This window comes from Syzygium oleosum, unplaced genomic scaffold (genome assembly GCF_021117445.2).
Source record: "Syzygium oleosum isolate NSW1041296 unplaced genomic scaffold, Sole_v2.1 Sole_v2.06, whole genome shotgun sequence".
Lineage (NCBI taxonomy): Eukaryota > Viridiplantae > Streptophyta > Magnoliopsida > Myrtales > Myrtaceae > Syzygium > Syzygium oleosum.
The window spans coordinates 204,054-219,652 of NW_026607490.1; the positions used below are offsets into that span (position 1 = coordinate 204,054).

Here is a 15,599-nt window from a genome sequence, read left to right on the forward strand (position 1 = left end):
ACGGCTTATTCCTTTCCAAATCAGTCGGTTGGGGTTTGGCAAACAAAATTGGGATGGAACGATAAGATTTTTTGCCTTTGTGGTGGAAAGATAGGGCCATCACAAAAACCTCCCGAATCCGGCGAGACGTTTCCTAGCATGCCCCAAAAAGATGTGAAGTATTGCACGTGTCATATTTGTTTAAATATTTGAAATTCAACTTTCATTTCTTACTCACATGAACGTGTTCCATTCGTCTCTTTTAGTACACACTTTGTCCGAGCACGCTTGGTAAAATCAAGCTAGATAAAGATCGGTTATCGTTTGCAAAATTAAAACAATGCACCATAGCATCTAAAACAACATTTATGTCTGAGAAATTTGTATATGCGGTGAGTCCTCTTACATTCAAACGATTTTTGATGGTTTTGCAGACGAGGTGATTATGGTTTCTATTGGCCTAAACATCCACATGCATTGCCATTTGATCGATGCCGAAAAGTTTTAAAGCATAAAGTAAATTGTTGAAAAACGTTGCTTTTAGTATATAAGCAAATGATTTTACAAGTAAACTCCTTTTTCTTGGTGACATGCAACAAGGCCTCTCCTCTACTCTCAGAGAGGTAAGAGAAGCAACGTCCACATCTCTCGTCCAGGTCCAATCAGCGGCGGGAGTATGACTCCATGAGTTGAGTGAGTTCGGTTTTGAACTCCTTCTCCAACTCCACATCCTCAACCCAGCGCCTCTTCTTCGTCGCCGCCAGCTTCTCTTGGTGCCTTTTCTCCAACAACTCCCTTTTCGCCACAAATTCCTCCATTTCCTTTTCCTGAAGCTGAATGAACTCGGCGATTTCCTCCATCCTAAACCAAAAGCCCAAATCAGTACCGCAATTGTCGAGGAATGGAAGAAAATAAGAACAGCACAGTAAAGCTTTCAGTACCCCCTCTTTTCATCTTCAGCACTCGAAGGATTGGCATTTGACAGCTTCACTTGCTCTCTCTTCTCCTGTTGTTCCCTCTCGAAGTCCTCTTCCTCCGCATTCAATTCATCATGCATGACCTTAATTTGCTCTTTGTAAAACTGCTCCTGATAATCCGTCTGTCGGAAGCACATCGCAAGAGTAAGTGGACATGAAAATACAACATGGGGGGAAGCGCGTATTCTTTAATCATACGCGATAAACATTCTACTAAGATATTCAAATATTCCACCAAACACAATGAGCAAATAGCATGGACCAAATTCAGCCTTTCAAAAAAATTGAGCCTGAGATTTATAATCCTAAGGATTGGCCTAACCTTTTGATATGGTAAACATAGAGGGGCAAAAGGCATGCAAGTGGGCAAAAGTATACTGCTTCTCGCAGTTTGAAAAACTAAAGTTGAAATGAAAAACTTTTGTTTCTCCAGGTCAATTTACTTCTTCCGCAAATGAAATAACAACAGAATACAAGCACATTGAAGTGATATATAGCTCTAGAAAAAGATTTCTCAAACTTAGTTTTACTGAGATATGAATCCATACTTCCTCCTTGTTCTGTTCATAGAATATTTTTGTTCTTTGCTTGACAATACAGTTCTCCTCCATGGTCCTCCCCAGCCTTTCATTCACAATGCCAAGTGATTTCTCGAGTGCCCTCGAGTGCATTCGCTCCTTAACAACCTTGTTCTTAAGCCAGATGAGTTGCTGGTTGTCCTCTGTCATCTGATTAATTTGGTTGACCACCGTCTCTTTGTAGGATCTCATCTCAAATTTCAGCTTAGATTTAGCTGACCACAAAAATATTTTGAAACCGAAGGGTCAAAACAGAAATGAAAATACACAGGCAATACAGATTCAATATACAACAAACACACATGCAACCACACAAACCCACACGCCTGGAGAGAGAGAGAGGAGAGAGAGAGAGAGAGAGACCTTGTGAATGCCTGTTAAAAATGTCTAAATCCTCCTTTTTGGCTATATATCCATAAAGCTGACGTTTTCCCCCAGGATAAAATAAGGCTCCTCGGCGATCCCAAGCATTTCTATCTGTTCCTTGGTCTGCAAAGTGCTTGTGTAGACGTTCAGCCTCAAAAAAGCCCCTCACAGAGCTCTCAAAAATGAGAATGCTCATGCCACGGTGACCCCGAGGACCGTAAGCATGGCGAGCTTTTACGGCTGGATATTTTTCGAAGGAGTCCAGAAGTTCTTGGTTTCCCATACCAATCCACTGAAATTGAAGACAAGGCAGAGTTCAATTGTACTCTACCTAAACATAAATGATGCATTTTCCAACAGATCACAATGCAGTTGCCTATACTTTGCTGACTAAAATTTTAAGATAGAAAGTGACATGTCATCAATGAAATGAACAGAAAACACCAGTCTTTCCACTATTGTCAATACAGAGTGTCGTCGCGAGAGAAGACAACTTTACCTTGTCATCTTCGCCCTTTTCCAGGATTGTGTTCATGATGACAACCATTGGCGGCCACACTATGTCATAATCTTTCTCCTCGTCCTTCAACCCTTTCCACTTACCAAATACTTCGCCAGCGGGGACCACTGAAGTGCCTCTCCTCATCAACTCTTCATCCAAGAGTTCCGCAAGCTCCCGGTGAAGCTTAACCCTTTTCGCTCCGATTGTTTTTGCATGTGCCATCAAAGGCTGCAGACCTCGATACCAATCGATTGCACCAGGACCCCCACGACAAGCAGGACAGTGCCACTGCCGTTCAGGATCGTTTATCTTATCTAAAGGCAACGAATTGATTACCTCAAAAAATTTCTTAAACCAGCTACTGTTCTTCCGCGTTCCATGGCTCTTTTGACTTGTGTCGGAATCAAATTCATCACTCATCAAATCATCATCAGAATCATCCATCATATCAATGTCATCGTCATCCAGGTCATCTTCGTCAGCATCATGATCCTTGTCGCCCTCGCCGTCCTCACCAGCAGCATCATTTGAGGACAAGTTATAATTAATTTGGTCATCCTCTTGAAAGCTATCCTGCACCGAACCAGCTCTGCCTTGCCAATTCCATCCATGCTCAAGAGGTGCACTAATCAAAGTTTGTGGCGCCAAATATTGTGGAGACCTCATGCTTCCTCTACCAGCTGGTTTCCTAATGTCAGAAGCTTGTGGGAACCAGGAATTGCTGCCAGCTGCCCTCCCTGATCCACTATTAGTCCTTATAACTGGCTTCTGAGCCACATCTTGCTGCCCCCATGCTTTAGAATTAGAATTCTGAGGAGGCCGGGGTTTCCCGGAGCTACTTCCAGCTTTGGTTTTCGATTTCCTAGCATATACTTCCCACTCACCACCATCAACTGGTGCAGAATCCAATCGAACTTCTCCCACTCCCCGACTCAATTGCTCAACCTCTGATGTCTCTTTACCCTTGGAAGATGGATGACTATTGTTACCAGAGCTAGAAGAACTCCAGCTCCCTCTCCTGGAACTCATCTTTGTACGCAAACCCTAGCTGGATTACATATTCAGTTAGAAATTAAAGAAAAGAATTGATATAAAGTAGACAAAAAATAAAAAAACCATGCAACAAAAATGAAAGATATAGGCCCCTTTCTGGTTTTTTCCCATTCTAACTCATCGTATCATGACAACAGTGAAATTAAATGAACTAAACTTTGGCCAGAAGTGATGACCCCCCCCCCCCCCCCCCCTCCCCCACTTCCAAAAAGAAAAAAAAAAAATTTAAGGCGGTCTACCCATTCGTTTTAATTTATGGTTTCCTGTCACCAAGGTGGATAAAGCTGCTGAGGTGATGAACAACATCTTACCTAAAGCAACACTCTTAATGCAAAATGGGGAATAAACTGACAGAAGTAGAACAGATTAAATCCATCCAAGCCTCCTTCTTGTCCACCTATTTGATAATTTCCATCTCCCGATCTTTTGAGGGACTCCATACAGGGGAGGAAAAGCAAAAGTAAGGAAATAGAAGAAAAAGTTTCCATCAGATAGCACCAAAAACACATCAACACTCAGTTTGGATGGAGTACTTAGAAGAGAATGGAAAGGATTCGGATAATGACCTCAGGAGAGAGAGAAAAAGACAGGACATGATTTGTTTTATTGTTGTTAAGAAGGGAATTTGACAATTTCATGTTTAGTTGAAGAGGAGAAAAGAGCAGAAAAGAATTCTTCGAAGATAAAAATGAATGAAAATTGATTTTACCAAATTAATTCACGTTATCGCGCCGATGTGCGGGGTTGATGTTAGCAATGTTAAAGTAGTGAACCAATGAAGATCGCGCACCATGAATGACTAAAGTACGCATTACTTTGACATGATCTTCTATAAATTGACAAAGCCACAAAACTTGAAAACAAGTTTAAAAAGGCATGTTATGCTCACAACCGAAAAATTATAGGAAAGATACTTAAAAAGTCGAACGAACGAAACGGAGAAAAAGTATACCCTTTATCTTTTTGCCAGCAAAAGAAGTGAACTGAGGCTCATATGAAAATGCTAAAAAATCCTAACGAAGTTGTCAGAGATGCATACTCACAGGATTAACAACACGGCAAGTTAAAAGAAGTAGATGACAAAAATGAAAAGTAAACAAGAAAAAGGGGTGTTTTTTATTCGCCAAAAGAGAATTAAGGCTCACATGACATCAATGTTTTATAGAAATAACAAGGGGGCGTACATGTAAGAGAGGGGAAAATAATAATTTACAGAGTCTCCCACAATATCCAGATTTGGACTGATTTGAGGAGATTAGAGAAAGCAAAGGAAATTTGGGACTCTAATCCCTCCTCCATATCCCTTCTTAAGTCCCTTGATCTCAATCCCTCCTACCAATCAAGAAGTACATTTTCTTAATCTTCCCTCTTCCTCTCTAAAACACTCCTAATCACCCCCCATCCAAACTGGAAAAAAGGAAAAAAAAAGTTACTTTGAACAGTTCCCCTCATAGGCCCAACGTTTTCTCTTTTGCTCTTTTCTCTCAAGGTTTTACAGCAAACACGCACACGCAAGGAGATACGGAGAGAGTGGATGATAACCAAAAAGCATCCCGAAATCGACAAGGAAACCTATACCGTTTCGATCGATACGTGGATGGCGAGACGACCAGAGGAAAGGAATGGGGGAGAAACCACGCAGAACCCACCAGTGCACCTCCGATTCCGACGCGACCGACCCTAGGAACGACCAGTCCCGAGAGGCCGAAAAAACAGGGTCGAAAGGCGCAACCAGAAAGGCGACTTCGTGAGCCGATGCACTCAACCCAACAAGGACGCAACAGAGAGGAGGTGGTGGGGCGACGAATGGAGGGGCCTCGTGATGCATGCATGCAAACAAGTAGCAGCGGAAACGCACATGAACAAGCGCAGGCGGAGAGATAGAGGGAGAGAGAAGAGAGAGTACCTGAAGATCGAATGAGTCGGAGGAGATCGCGCAGGGTGAAGCGGGCGCGACGGCGAGAGGAGCGGAAGACTGAACGACTGACACAGAGAGAGAGGGAGAGGGAGAGAGAAAGAGCGAAGATCGTAGGAAAAATGTGAAATGAAGGAGTGAAGGCGCGACGAGGAACGGAGGACGATCTTTGGGCGTGCATGGTGCGGACCCCAATAGCGTCATATTCCGTGTTTGGTATAGAGAATCATATTTAATTTTCCTAAAGAGACGTACGCTATTCGGACGCTCGTAATTTTGTGAATTGATAGCTACGGTACCGGATACGGGCACCACACAGTCCCGGGTGTGGCCTCGATGGGGCCCGACCTGGGCACCAAGGATCGGGGCATAGGCACTAGGGTCCCGGGCTCGACGTTGATAGATAGGGGCGCGAGTGCTAAGGTACCGCTGTTCGACCTCAATAGACTTGAGAGTGAGCACCGAGATCCCAAACCTGGGCTTGATGGACCCAAGCACAGGCACAGGCACAGGCACCAAGGTCCTAGGCCTCGGCCTTAATAGACCCTGGCTCGGGCACCAAGGACCCGAGCCCAGGCGTCGAGGGCTCGAGCATGGCTATTGTGGACCCGGGCCTTCCCGAGGTCCAAAGTTTGAGCATCGGGGATGTGGGCATGACTTTTGTGGATCTGGGCCCGTGTGTTGGGGATTTGTGCTCAGGTACCGGGATCTTGCACTCAACCTTTGTGGATCCAAGATCGGGTATTGGGGCATCAGGCATGAGCACCGGGGCTTTTGGTCCGGTCTCGATGGACTTAGATGTAGGCACCAAGGTATTGGGCTCGACTTTAATGGACACGGGCACATACACCAAGGACCAAGGCACGAGCACTGAGATCGCGGGCCTAGTCTCGATGGATTTGGGCCCAAGCACCGGAAATTGGGTCCTGGACGCTGGAAACCAGCATTAGGGCTCCCATGCCCAAGCAACAAATTTCGGGTTTAAGCACAGACACCGAGTCATATTTTGGAAAATGATATCTGATTTTTTAAAATGGAAATTATTTTTCTGAATTTAAACATAAGTTTTCTGTTAATTCATTTTTTTTAAGCGAACCAAATGCCAGAAAATGAGGAAAATATTTTTCGCAAAATAAACGGACACTTAGTATTGACTTGAGATGGGGACCGACTCCGAGGTGAGTGGGCCGTAAGATTATGTTCCCGCAGCTTTCAGGCCCCACTAATATTTCAAAATTTTGCAAAATTTTCTTTATTATTTAGGAAAAAGTCACCAAAAACCCCAAATTATGTCCACTTTAACACATCTGCCCTGAACTTTTTTTGTGATATCAAAACCCCAGACTATACACACTGTGATACATTTGCCATAAATTTTTTCTTTTGACATAAAAAACCCAAAACTTGTACCTATGTGATACATTTGCTCTCTGTCAAAGTTCCGTCAGATGATTTTTTAGCCAAAACAATATCGTTTTTATTTCACTTTAGCCTCATGGGCATGTCAACATTATTTGCTTTTCGGAGTCCATGAAGACAAATTTTTAGCAATGATCATTGAGGGATGGTAAACGTATCACACAAGTACAAATTTGAAATTTTTTATATCACATAAAAAGTTTAAGATAAATATGTCACAGTGAGTATCATTTGAAATTTTTTTATGACTTTTTCCCTTATTATTATTCTAATTTTGCGATTGGAAGTGGGAACTCCTGGTTGATGAAGTCATTTACAATGCCGATCCATGAATTTACTTCCCAACCAAGGAAAAGCCATGCCCCCCTAAAAAAAATTTCATATTTTATATAATTATATTTTTATATGTGCGGTGATCACGTTTATTTGGAAGTTCTCCGTCTATACACAATTTGGTGTTTGCACGAGCATAGAGATTCGATCATCATGTACAAATCTTCTTATATGAAATTAATGATAATTCTGGTAAATCTTTTGAACTACGTTTGATAATCAGGACAAAAATCGGGATAGAATAAAATGTATCATAACCCGTATTTAGTGCTTACCTAAGATAGGATAAAGTCAGATGTAAAGAAGATATAGCCTAGATAAAAATATCTCACGGGAGAGGTGGAATAAAGATGGATATGATTTCTTATATCCATGGCATAAAAGCTATTTTTCTTGAATAACAAACTTCTTTAAATCAAAAAATTAAAGTAATAATTATATATAAAATAATATTCAGATTCTAATATAAAAAAATTAAAAATAACAAAAAAATTAATGGACAAGTTTTCGTTTTTTATTCCTAATGTTATTTATATATTTGCTTTCTTTCTATTCCATAATATATATTAAGTTTATATATATTCAATATCTATATTTATTACATATTTTAGGTATATTAATATAGTTTATTATTTAATAAAGGAAGGGAATAAAAAAGAAATAAAAAAGAGAGGAAAATTTGTTAAAAAATAAGTGTATAAAAATAAAGTAGAACCCCGATTTTAAATGAACAAATTTAAACTTGAAATGAATATTTCTAATTCACTTCCCCTCCTTCTTCTCCGTATCTTTGGTCCATGTTGAAGTTTCACAACTTCCGTAATTCTTTGTTCACATCAAAGCTCCATGAAAATGACGAAAGAGTCCAAACTCATTCGCCTCCGTAACTCTCTAGCTCACATCAAAAGTCCACAAAAGCAACAAAAGAGTTCAAACTCCCATTTTCTGCAACTTTTTTATTCACGTTGAAATTTCACATAAGTGACGAAAGGGCCAAAGCACTATATTTTTCGGAATCGTAAGAGTGAATAATCATGTTTTCTCTCTTTTATTAGATCTGGCGTATGCTGGCCGATCTACCTCGTCGATGTTGTCATATTCTATTTACATTTCTTGTCATTGTCCAACATGTTTAAGATGTAGATCAAACAATAATTATGAATTGATTGATGGAGATTATCTCTATTTGTGTATTTGTGGTTTCTTTACTAGTGAATCATGAGAAATTATTACCATTTCCGTTTGTGCATTTTTAGGTTCATTTATATTTATATACCGTTCATATTAAGCAATAGATATAACAGGAAATGAAAGTATCCGGCTTTATTACTGTGATTCGCCAAACAGTGAATAGTATATAGGATTTCATACTCTATCTTATCCAATCCTATCATTGCTAGAAATCCCGGTGACCAAAGCTTTGTGCCATTGAAATCCAAGAAATCCTCATTTTGGTTGCTCCCGACATGATCTATTAACCCGAAATTGATTTGGAGTCATGTGCTCCACTTCTTTCAAGGTAATATTAATTCAATCTCGACGTGTAAGTTCAATGCTCAACGTGATCGGGTGATGAAAGCATTCCGACTCGACCAGACCGAATGGATTATCAAGAGTAGGGTAGACTTAAAGCGAAGACCGAGGATATCAGTCTCGCCTGCTCTGTGACGGAGATGTTCCGAGGGTTGTAAAATAACAACCCAATCAAGTGAGAAACACGAGAGAAAAGAGACAGATGCAAATACTGAGAGTGGAAAGAGAGCCATCACGAAAACCCCAGATCGACACGAATCCGGCGAGACGTTTCCTAGCATGCCCCAAAAAAAGAAATAAGAGGCATTTGTGAATTATATTTTTTTTTTCAAATTTGAAATTCTGCTCTCATTGCTCAATCTAACATTACGGTCATGTGAAATCATGACTATGTTTCATGATCTTTGAAACAAAAGAAAATCATTTCACTTTGTACCAGCATCCCCGTCGTCTGCAGAAATTATCAAAACGATCGATCGTAGCCATTTAAACTATAGTTGCATCAGAGAATTTTTCATTTGCGTTCACATGGAACGGGTCCTCTTAAATTCACAAATCTTAAAGCTCGCCATATCTCTCTTCCATTTCCTAATTAACGATTCTTGATGGTTTTGCAGACAAGGTGAATTTGGTCTCTATTGACCTCAAACATCCACAAACAATGCCTTTTGATCGATGCCGAAAAGTACTAAAGCATAACGTAAATTGGTTTTTTTTGGTCTAATAACGTAAATTGTTGACAACTCCTTTTTTTTTTCCTGTGACATGCAACATAAAAAGTCATCGGTCCCAAAAAACATGAACCTGAAAAACAGCCCACTGGCCGGACAACACATTAAAGAGGTTGGAAGGCCTCTACACTCTCCAGGTAAGAGGGCAACATCCACATCTCGTCCAGGTCAATCAGTGGTGGGAGTATGACTCCATGAGTTGAGTGAGTTGGGTCTTGAACTCCTTCTCCAACTCCACTTCCTCATCCCAATGCCTCTTCTTCATCGCCACCAGCTTGTCTTCATGCCCTTTCTCCAGCATCTCCCTTTTCGCCACGAATTCCTCCATTTCCTTTTCCTGAAGCTGTATGAACTCGGCAATTTCCTCCATCCTGAACCAAAACCGAAGTCAGTAAGCAGTTAATCGTGGGGTGAAACAAAATGGGAACAGCAGAGTAGAACTTTTAGTACCCCCTCTTCTTATCTTTTTCACTTGAAGGATAAGCTTTTGATTGCTTCACTCGCTCCCTCTTCTCCTGCTGTTTCCTCTCAAAATCCTCTTCCTTCGCATTTAATTCATCATGGATGACCTTCATTTGCTCTTTGAAGAACTGCTCCTGATAATCCATCTGTTGGAAGCACATTGCAAGAGTTAGCGGACATTAACTATACAACAGGGGGGGAAGCGGGTATTCTTTAATCATAGCGGATTAACATTCTATGAAGACATTCAAATATTCCACCAAACACAATGAGCAAATAGTATGGACCAAATTCAGCCTTTCAAAAACATAAAAAAAAAAAGAGAGCCTGAGAGTGATAATCATGAGGATTGGCTAGAACTTTCAATATGAAAAACATAGAGGGGCAAAAAGCATGCAAGTGGGCAAAAGTATACTGCTTGTCGCAATTTCAAAAAATAAAGTTGAAATGAAAAGGTTTTGTTTCTCCAGGTCAATTGAAAAGTTTTGTTTCTCCAGGTCAATTGACTTCTTCCGCAAATGTAATGACAACAGAAATACAAGCACATGGACGCGATGTTTAGCTCTAGAAAAAGATTTCTCAAACTTATTTTTACTGAGATATGAATCCATACTTCCTCCTTGTTCTGTTCATGTTGCATCTTTGTTCTGTGCCTGACAATACGGTTCTCCTCCATGGTCTTCCGCAGCTTCTCACTCACAATGTCGAATGATTTCTCGAGTGCCCTCGAGTGCTTTCGCTCCTTAACAACCTTGTTCTTAAACCAGATGAGTTGCTGGTTGTCCTCTGTCATCTGATTAACTTGGTTGACCACCATCTCTTTGTAGGATCTCATCTCAAATTTCAGCTTAGATTTAGCTGACCACAAAAATATTTTGAAACCGAAGGGTCAAAACAGAAAAGAAAATACACAGGCAATACAGATTCAATATATAAACAAACACACATGCAACAACACAAACCCACACGCCTGAAGAGAGAGAGAGAGAGCGAGAGAGAGAGAGAGAGACCTTGTGCATGCCTGTTAAAAATGTCTAAATCCTCTTTTTTTGCCATATATCCATAAAGCTGACGTTTTCCCCCAGGATAAAATAAGGCACCTCGGCGATCCCAAGCAGTTCTGTCTGTTCCTTGGTCTACAAAGTGCTTGTGCAGACGTTCAGCCTCGAAAAAACCCCTCATAGAGCTCTCAAAAATGAGAATGCTCATGCCACGATGACCCTGAGGACCGTAAGCATGACGAGCTTTTACGGCTGGATATTTTTCGAAGTAGTCCAGAAGTTCTTGGTTTCCCATACCAATCCACTGAAATAGAAGACAACGCCAAGTTCAATTTGTACTCTACCTAAACATAAATGACGAATTTTCTACCAAATCACAATGCAGCCGCCTGTACTTTGATGACTAAATATTTTAGATAGAAAGTGACATGTCATCAATGAAATGAACAGAAAACACCAGTCTTTCCACTATTGTCAATACAGAGTGTCGTCGCGAGAGAAGACAACTTTACCTTGTCATCTTCGCCCTTTTCCAGGATTGTGTTCATGATGACAACCATTGGAGGCCACACTATGTCATAATCTTTCTCCTCGACCTTCAACCCTTTCCACTTACCAAATACTTCGCCAGCGGGGACCACTGAAGTGCCTCTCCTCATCAGCTCTTCATCCAAGAGTTCCGCAAGCTCCCGGTGAAGCTTAACCCTTTTCGCTCCGATCGTTTTTGCATGTGCCATCAAAGGCTGCAGACCTCGATACCAGTCGATGGCACCAGGACCCCCACGACAAGCAGGACAGTGCCACTGCCTTCCAGGCTCATTGATCTCCTCAACAGTCAACGAACCCATTATCTCAAAAAATTTCTTAAACCACTTATTGTTCTTCCGCGTTCCATGGCTCTTTTGACTTGCGTCGGAATCAAACTCATCGCTCATCAAATCATCATCAGAATCATCCATCATATCAATGTCATCGTCGTCCAGGTCGTCATCGTCAGCATCATGATCCTTGTCGCCCTCACCGTCCCCACCAGCAGCATCATTTGAGGACAAGTTATAATTAGTTTGGTCATCGTCTTGAAACCTATCCTGCACCGAACCAGCTCTGCCTTGCCAATTCCATCCATGCTCGAGAGGTGCACTAATCGCATTTTGCGTGGCCACATATTGTGGAGGCCTAGTGCTTCCTCTACCTCTACCAGCTGGTTTCCTGTAATCAGCAGCTTGTGGGAACCAGGAATTGTTGCCAGCTGCCCTCCCCGATCCACTATTAGTCCGCATAACTGGCTTCTGAGCCACATCTTGCTGCACCCATGCTTTAGAATTAGAATTCTGAGGAGGCCGGGGCTTCCCGGAGCTGCTTCCAGCTTTGGTTTTCGCTTTCCTAGCATATACTTCCCACTCACCACCATCATCTGGTGCAGAATCCAATCGAACTTCTCCCACTCCCCGACTCAACCGCTCAACCTCTGACGTCTCTTTACCCTTGGCAGATGGATGACTATTGTTGCCAGAAGTAGAAGAACTCCAGCTCCCTCCCCTGGAATTCATCTTTGTGCGCAAACCCTAGCCGGATTACATATTTAGTTAGAACTTAAAGAGAAGAATCGATATAAAGTTAAACGATAAATATTAAAACCATGCAACAAAAAATGAAAGAGACAAAGCCCCCTCTTCTGGTTTTTTTTATTCTTCCCCATTCTAACTCATCGTATCATGACAACAGCGGAAAAAAATGAAAACGAGTATTAAAAAGAGCACGCTGTGGTTACAACCGAAAAATTATAATAGAGAAGATACGTAAAAAGTCAAACGAACGAACGAACGAACGAAACGGAGAAGAAGTATTAACAGAAGAATTGAACCGTGGCTTAATATGAAAATGCGTTAAAAAAAAAAATTTTAAACGGAGTTGTGAGGGATGCATACTTTTAGGATTAAACAGTATGGCAAGTGAAAAGAAGTAGATGGACCAAAAATTAAAAATAAAAATAAAAATGAGAACAAACAAGAAGAACTGATTTGAGGGAGATTAGAGGAAGCAAAGGGAATTTGGGGACTCTTCCAATCCCTCCTCCATAGTCCATACCATATCCCTTCTTCTTCTTCTTCTTCTTCTTCGTCTCTCTGAATACCTCGATCTCAATCCCTCCTACCAATCAAGGAGTACATTTTCTTAATCTATGCTCTCCCTCTCTTAAGACCCTCCTAATCAACACCCCCCCCCCCCCAATCCAAACTGGGAAAAACAGAAAAACAGGGTACTTCAAACACTAGTTCCCCCTCAAAGACGGCCCAACCGTTTTTCCTTTCTTTCTTTTTCTTTGTTTTTTCACTCGTTTCTATCAAAGTTTTAACGCAAAAACCACGCTCGAGACAGCCCCGTATTTTCTCACCCGGAGCTCAAAAAAAAAAGAAAGAAAAAAAAAAGAGCACACGCAGTAAATAACCAAATGCGTCCACGCACCTGAAGATGGAGATCCAGAGAGAGAGAGAGTACCTGAAGATGGAGCAACACCGGGAGGAGACGACCGGCGGGGCGGCGAGAGGAGCGGAAGAGGCTGAAGAAGACCGAGAGAGAGAGAGAGAGAGAGAGAGTCAAAATAGATCGTGGGAAAAAGTTGGGAAAACGAGAGAGAGAGAGAGAGAGCAGCAAGTGTGAAGTGTGTGTGAAGAAGGCAGAGCGCCTCCTTTCGCATGGTGCCGGATCTCAATAGCCTTATTCAATTCCCCCTATAATAATAATCTGTCCTTTTTCTCTCTTTTTATTTTTGTAGCTTTTTTCTTCTCTTCCTTTTTTTTACTCTGCTATTTTTAGTATTGACCTGGCTGAGACGAGACGGCGACCGACCACCACCGGAAGTTGAGCAGTGTGGCCCCGCGTGGGATTTGCCGTCCCCGGGGGCCCACTAATATTATATCTGTCTCCGAACCGTCTGCCAAAAATAATTTATTCGAATTTTGCTGTTTGGAATTTGGACACACCAAAAATAAAAAATTAAATATTATTTATATATAATTCGTAGGGATAATGACACAAACAACCTCTAAATTTTAGCTCAATGCATAATGCGATTCCTGAAATTTTAATTTATTCAATGTGATCTCTATACTTTTTGTACATATCCAATTTAATCAATTTGATATTTTTCTTTTTTATGTGCGTGGATTGTTCGATTGACACATCGTGTACGGATCTTCCCAAGGGGAATTCCGGAAAATCTTCTTTTTTTTTTTTTTTGGTTGTCATTGAAATCCAAGAAACCCTCCTCATCTTGGTTGCTCCCGACACGATCCTAATACCCAAAATCGGCTCGGAGCCCCGCAACGCTTCGCTTCCGGCTGGCGCAATCTTAATTCGATCTCGACGCGCGATGGGTTCACTGATTTCATGGAAATCAGATGGCAAAATGAATGCATCCCGACTGGGACTCGACCGAATCGGTCATCATCAAGAGTAGGGGACGGACTCGAAGCCAAAGACCGAGGATCTCATTCCCCTCCTCCCCGCTCTGTGACGGAGAAGCTTCGAGGGGTTGCAAAAATGACAAACCCAATCAAATGGGAAACAAAAATCGAAACAAGGGACGGAGGCAAATAGAGAGAGAGAGAGAAAGAGAAAAGCGCGCACCTTCAAACCAACGGCGCTAGGTGTTGCGGCAACAAGTAGTGAGGGCGAGCGATGATCGCCGATGACCCAAGTCGGGGGAGAGAGGATATGACGATGGAGGCGATAACGAGCGAGGTGTCTCTAGGGTTTTCTCAACATACATATATTTTGTGATAGATGGATCTACTTACTATATGATCTTCATTTTTTTTTTAAAGTAATAGATACTTGACGCGGATTAATCGGAAGGGGTGGGGAGGGGCGGGGCTGGTTTAACCATACTCGCATTGTTTTCCCGTTTCGCAAATTCGAATTGTGCCGATAGGGCGGAGGGAACCCGGGCCTCGTGCTTATCCTTAGCCAAGAGGTAAATTTCTTACTTCTTTTGATTGCAAAATGAATCTTTTACGGTAAAATTATCCAAAAAGTCATAAACCTATTGCACTTTTGACAATTCAATCATAAAATTGTGTCAATTAAGTCTTATACATTTTCATGTTTTGCCAATCGAGTCCATCTTGCCAAAGCCAGTTTTGGCCGAAAATTACTAACGTGAATGCTGCCATTTTACGCGGCATGACCGACATACAGGGGATAATTTTTTTATAATGTTTTAATATTTTATCGAATTTTTTATTAAAATTTTTAAATTTTCCTTTTCTTCTTTTTTCCTTCTTTACTTTTTTCTTTTCTCTTCTCTTCTTTTCTTTTTCCCCTTTTTCTCTCCACCGGCCATCGACGAGGTCGCGTTAATGGCAAGTGGAGCCCTTGGCCCGCCCAGGCAGGGGTTTGCCCCAAGCATCAGCGGAGAGAGAAGGGGGAAAGGAAAAAAAAAATTCAAAAAATTATTAAAAAATTATCCACGCCAGCGATTTCCATGCCAAAAATCCAACCGGTGAACTCAATTAGCAAGACGTGAAAAAGTTTAGGGCTCAATTGACAGTTAAAAAGTTTAGGGCTGAATTAATAAAAGTGCAATAAATTTAGAAATTTTTGGACAATTTTCCCGATCTTTTATATTTGCAAACGTTTCTCCGTTTATTATTCCATGATCAATGCCACCATATCATCAAGGGAATTCCCTATCCTTGAGCGACACGAAGCAAATCCACACAAAAAGCAAAGATGCATATTAATGTCA

General features: G+C 41.4%; 2 protein-coding genes across 3 annotated transcripts; both read right to left on the reverse strand.

The window, feature by feature from the left end:
- Positions 1-332: 332 nt before the first annotated feature.
- LOC115689657 (protein SUPPRESSOR OF GENE SILENCING 3-like) lies at positions 333-5,230 on the reverse strand. Of its 2 annotated transcripts, none has more exons than XM_056312574.1 (6): positions 5,105-5,230; positions 2,400-3,450; positions 1,898-2,192; positions 1,505-1,749; positions 921-1,078; positions 333-840 (listed from the first exon to the last, which is right to left on the reverse strand). In XM_056312574.1, exons 2-6 carry the CDS (start codon positions 3,429-3,431, stop codon positions 642-644), a joined length of 1,929 nt encoding a protein of 642 aa, XP_056168549.1. In that variant the 5' UTR covers positions 3,432-3,450; positions 5,105-5,230; the 3' UTR covers positions 333-641. The 2 variants fall into 2 exon arrangements, with proteins under 2 accessions (XP_056168549.1, XP_056168550.1); XM_056312575.1 differs by lacking the exon at positions 5,105-5,230 and adding an exon at positions 3,767-3,960.
- Positions 5,231-9,306: 4,076 nt separating this feature from the next.
- LOC115689656 (protein SUPPRESSOR OF GENE SILENCING 3-like) lies at positions 9,307-12,418 on the reverse strand. The gene is made up of 5 exons (XM_030615781.2): positions 11,362-12,418; positions 10,859-11,153; positions 10,462-10,706; positions 9,837-9,994; positions 9,307-9,757 (listed from the first exon to the last, which is right to left on the reverse strand). Exons 1-5 carry the CDS (start codon positions 12,397-12,399, stop codon positions 9,559-9,561), a joined length of 1,935 nt encoding a protein of 644 aa, XP_030471641.1. The 5' UTR covers positions 12,400-12,418; the 3' UTR covers positions 9,307-9,558.
- Between the last annotated feature and the right edge of the window lie 3,181 nt (positions 12,419-15,599).

Excerpts from the sequence above, each read along its gene's own strand:
- LOC115689656 (XM_030615781.2), bottom strand. The coding sequence starts at position 12,399 with ATGAATTCCAGGGGAGGGAGCTGGAGTTCTTCTACTTCTGGCAACAAT. Across the intron at positions 10,707-10,858 it reads TTTTAACAGGCATGCACAAG|CTAAATCTAAGCTGAAATTT; the intron begins GTCTCTCTCTCT and ends TTTTGTGGTCAG. Across the intron at positions 9,758-9,836 it reads GAAAAAGATAAGAAGAGGGG|GATGGAGGAAATTGCCGAGT; the intron begins GTACTAAAAGTT and ends GTTTTGGTTCAG.
- LOC115689657 (XM_056312574.1), bottom strand. The coding sequence starts at position 3,431 with ATGAGTTCCAGGAGAGGGAGCTGGAGTTCTTCTAGCTCTGGTAACAAT. Across the intron at positions 2,193-2,399 it reads AAAAGGGCGAAGATGACAAG|TGGATTGGTATGGGAAACCA; the intron begins GTAAAGTTGTCT and ends CTTCAATTTCAG. Across the intron at positions 1,079-1,504 it reads ATGAACAGAACAAGGAGGAA|ACGGATTATCAGGAGCAGTT; the intron begins GTATGGATTCAT and ends TGCTTCCGACAG.